The 4202-nt window shown below is 37.2% G+C and overlaps 1 protein-coding gene across 1 annotated transcript; it reads right to left on the bottom strand.

The window, feature by feature from the left end:
* Positions 1-485: 485 nt before the first annotated feature.
* LOC122891733 (olfactory receptor 8S1-like) lies at positions 486-1421 on the bottom strand. Its single transcript, XM_044227624.1, has one exon. The coding sequence runs from the start codon at positions 1419-1421 to the stop codon at positions 486-488; it is 936 nt and encodes a 311-aa protein (XP_044083559.1).
* Positions 1422-4202: the final 2781 nt, after the last annotated feature.

The following is a 4202-nucleotide window of genomic DNA, read 5'->3' as shown; positions in this document are numbered from 1 at the left end:
CTTGCCACTAGGACCCTCTTCAATCAGAGCTCATCTTAAACTCACCTTCTATTCACCTTTCCACAAGGTTCAAGTCTATATCTTTCTTCCTTTAGAGATCCTGGCTTTTTACTTTGTAGCAAAACTCTATCCCCAGTTTAATACCCATAGAAATCTATGAAAGAATTCAGGACACAAATAATTTTTCCCCATGCTAAGCACATTGTTAATGTTTTACAAATAAAAAGAATAATCTATGTCTATAACCAAAGTACTTGAATTGAAATTGTTAGTTGATGCATGTTTTCTGCCTATAAGAAAGATAAAATATGAATGAAAGCAAGAAAATGCCTTGCTATTTTTTTGTGGATTTCCAAACAAAGGAGGCTTTAAAAGATTTTTGTCATATCTGACATGAGTAAACAAAAATTATCCTTAAGGCCTATTATTTGTATATTTTGCTACAATTCTGCCCTGCTTTCCAATCATTCTCTGCTTGTTCTTTGCTATCTGAGATGTTGTAAACTTTTCTGAAACATGTTTTTCAGAGCTGTTTTTACTTCCTTGTTCTTTAGGCTGTAGACAAGGGGATTCACTAGGGGAGTGACGACACTGTACTGCATGGAAAAAACCAACTCCCATGGGGAGCCCGAGGTTGGCATGAGATAGCGAAGAAAACCTGAGCCATAAAATAAGCTTACTGTGGTGAGGTGGGAGGAGCAGGTGGAGAAGGCCTTACTTCTGCCTGAGGTAGAGCTCATGCTCAGAATGGTGGCAACAATACGTGTGTAAGAGAAGAAGACCAGAAGGAAGGTCCCAAAGGCATGCAGGAGGGCAGAGAAGAGCAGGACTGCAAAGTTAGCAGAACTATTGGAACAGGAGAGAGGGAACAGAGATGGAATCTCACAAATGAAGTTGTAGATGACTTGAGTTTCACAGAAGTCCAAATTCCAAGCTAGGAGGGTATTGATGAGAGCGTCCAAAAAGGCCAGACCCCAAGATCCCCATACCAGTCCCACACTCAGCTCATTGCTCATTATCTGACCATAAAGTAGAGGGTAGCAAATGGCAGCATAGCGGTCATATGCCATCACTGCAAGGAGGCAGAGCTCTGTTCCTCCAGAGGCAAGCACAAAGAAAGCTTGGGTCAAACAGTCCTCCACTGAGATGGCTTTCTTCTCAGACAGGAGGTTCTTTAGCATCCTGGGCAAAGTGACTGAAGAATAACAGAGATCCAGGAAGGAGAGGTGATTCAAGAAGAAGTACATGGGCGTGTGAAGGTGAGAATTGGCCTTGATAACCAAGATCATCAACAGGTTCCCTGACAGAGTCAGGAGGTAAATTACTAGGAAAAGCACAAAGACTAGGGCCTGGGTATGATGATCAGCAGGCAGTCCAAGAAGGAGGAACTCAGTGATGGTGCTGTGATTTCCCAAGGCCATTTAAAGATGATAAGACTTTGGAAGGAAACAGAAAGAGAAACAATGTATCAACCACCTCCTCTGGCAACCCCAAATTTCTACTTATTCTATGTACATACACTTTTTTTTCCCCATCTCTCATTGTTGCTACCGTTGTTTAATATATCTCATGGAGTCCCTTGAAGCATGCCCTTCCCTCTTCTGTCAGCTGTATTAAGCCCTGAACCTTCTGTGCTCTTTCAATTTGTTGCTCTTTTCTTACAAACAGCTCTAGAGAAATTTATGTAACTTTTCAGATCTGACCATTGAACAATTTTTATCCCTTCAAACTAGGCCACTGATTTTGTTCTATGACATTCTGATCAAGAATTCATTTTCTGCAGAAGATACTATAATCCTTCCAGTTCTCCTCAGTCTGTCTTTCACTTTCCATTAAAGACTTTGTAAGAGTTCATTACAAATTATTTATGTACATTTGTCTTATTGTTTTCCTCTTTATTATCTTCCATAAATTTGGAAAAGTGATCTTAGATATCTCTAAAATATTTTGAAAGTTGTGTGTGCATGTGTGAGTGTGTGTGATCCAGAGTAGAGGTAAGGGAGGAAACTATGAAATATTTTTTAAAGTTAAAAAAGTGGAGATAAGAAATAATAAAGGAAAAACAAAACTAAGTTTTTCATCAAAAGAAACCGTTAAAAAAAAGAAAGGTCATAGCCACATCAATCAGACAACAAAAAGAAATAAAAGGTATCCAAATCTGCAGGGAAGAAGTAAAACTTTGACTATTTCCAGATTACATGATACTCTGTGTAGAAAATCCTAAAGACTCCACCAAAAACCTGCTAGAACTGATAAATTCAGTAAAGTCACACAATACAAAATCAATGTACAGCAATCTTTTGCATTCTACAAGCCAATAATTAAGCAGCAGAAAAGAGAAATTAAGAAAACAATCCCAATTAAAATTGCACCCAAAATAATAAGTTACCCAAGAATAAACTTAACCAAAGAGATAAAAGACTTATACTCCAAAAACTATCAACACAAAGTAATGGAAAGACAAAACATTGTTAAAATACTACCCAAAGCAATTTGCAGATTTAATGCAATACCCATCAAAATACCAATAGCATTTTTCATAGAACTAGAACAAAGAATTCGAAAATTCTTATGAAACCACTAAAGAGCCAAAGCAATCTTGAAAAAGATTGAAAAAGGCAAAACTGGAGGCCTCAGAATTCCAAACTTCAGTTATATTACAAAGCTGTGGTAATCAAATCAGTATGGTACTGACACAGAACCCAGACATAAGCTCACAATTATATGGTCAATTATTTTCAACAAGGAAAATAATATTCAATGGAAAAGAGACAGTCTCTTCAACAAATGGTGTTGGAATAACTGGTGAGTTACATGCAAAAGAATGGAACTGGACCATTTTCTTACACTATACACAAAAATAGATTTAAAATGTCATGGCAGAACTAAATGTGAGATAGGAAACCATAGAAATCCTGGAAGAGAGCACAGGCAGTAATTTCTCTGACATTGGCCACAGTAAATTTTTTCTAGATAGATTCCCTGAGGCAAGGGAAATAAAAGCAAAAATAAACTATTGGGACTACATCAAGATAAAAATCTTCTGCACAGCAAAGGAAGCAATCAACAAAACTAAAAGGCAACCTATGGAATAGGAGAAGATATTTTCAAACGACAGATCAGATAAAGGATTGGTATCTAAAATATTTAGTAATAAGTGTTTTTCTTTTCCTCTTCAGTTAAACTAATGTTCCTTGAGGATAGGGATTGAGCTCAATGTTACTTTGGATACTCTGAACACACACTGCATTGTGAGGCACAAGATAAGTCCTTAATCAAGATTTATGAAACTCAAAAAGACTGGAAAGGATGAGGCAAATAAGACAGACTTTGTAAGCCTCTCCTTAAGGAATAGCCCCAACTTGAATTTCATTTTTAAAAACAGGACAAACATGAAGGAGGCTGGGAAGGGAAATAAATTCAGGAGAATATGGAGCTCTTTTTGTCTCTATAAAGGGTTAGATACAGACTTATCTGATAACTCAGCAGTGCCTACAGATCCCTGATCCACAGGGAGAAGATCACACAAACTAGCTCATTTTAGTTCACATCAGGAAGGTTGCTTAAAATCATAATGTTCATTCATTTATTCACTCATTCAACCTTATGCCTGCTACTTAAGTATCCATCTAATTTTTCATTTATTACCTCCATCATCCAGGCTACCATTCAACCCAGTCATCTATTCATGATCTGTCTATCCACCCATATTTCCATTTATCCATTCATTTATTCACTCATTCATTCATGTAAGTGACAGATATTTATAGATTGTATTATATAGAGTGTTGTGCTTAAGATAGGTTGATTGGCAGCCTGGCATAAACCTCTGATGAGTTATTATATGCATGTACTTATTTGTCAGATTTCTAATAGCAGTCTCCCAGTATCCGGGGCTGAATTCCCTTGCTAGTCTTTTTCTTCATATAAAACTTGAAATCTGACCCATCATTATAACTCAAAACTCTGCTCCTTCATGAACCCTCTTGCCTAGAATGATGACTTCTTACCATAATCTTAACTTACCCACTGAAACTGAATCAGCTGTGAATCCTTTGGCTCTAACCTGATATGAAAGTGTCTGATGTTGGTATTGCCCATAGGACTCAAAATAACAAGTTCTGTTTCTGCTGGGATAGCCCATGAATTAGTTCTTGCTTTTCCTGGCTTTCCTCACTCATGCAGTTTAGTACTTAGGTATC

This window comes from Neovison vison, chromosome 12 (genome assembly GCF_020171115.1).
Source record: "Neovison vison isolate M4711 chromosome 12, ASM_NN_V1, whole genome shotgun sequence".
In the NCBI taxonomy this organism is placed as follows: domain Eukaryota; kingdom Metazoa; phylum Chordata; class Mammalia; order Carnivora; family Mustelidae; genus Neogale; species Neogale vison.
The sequence above is the reverse complement of the archived record's forward strand: the minus strand, read 5'-3'. Positions and strand labels throughout refer to the sequence as shown.

What these genes read in the sequence shown, in the direction of transcription:
- LOC122891733 (XM_044227624.1), bottom strand. Translation starts at nt 1,421, where the DNA reads ATGGCCTTGGGAAATCACAGCACCATCACTGAGTTCCTCCTTCTTGGA.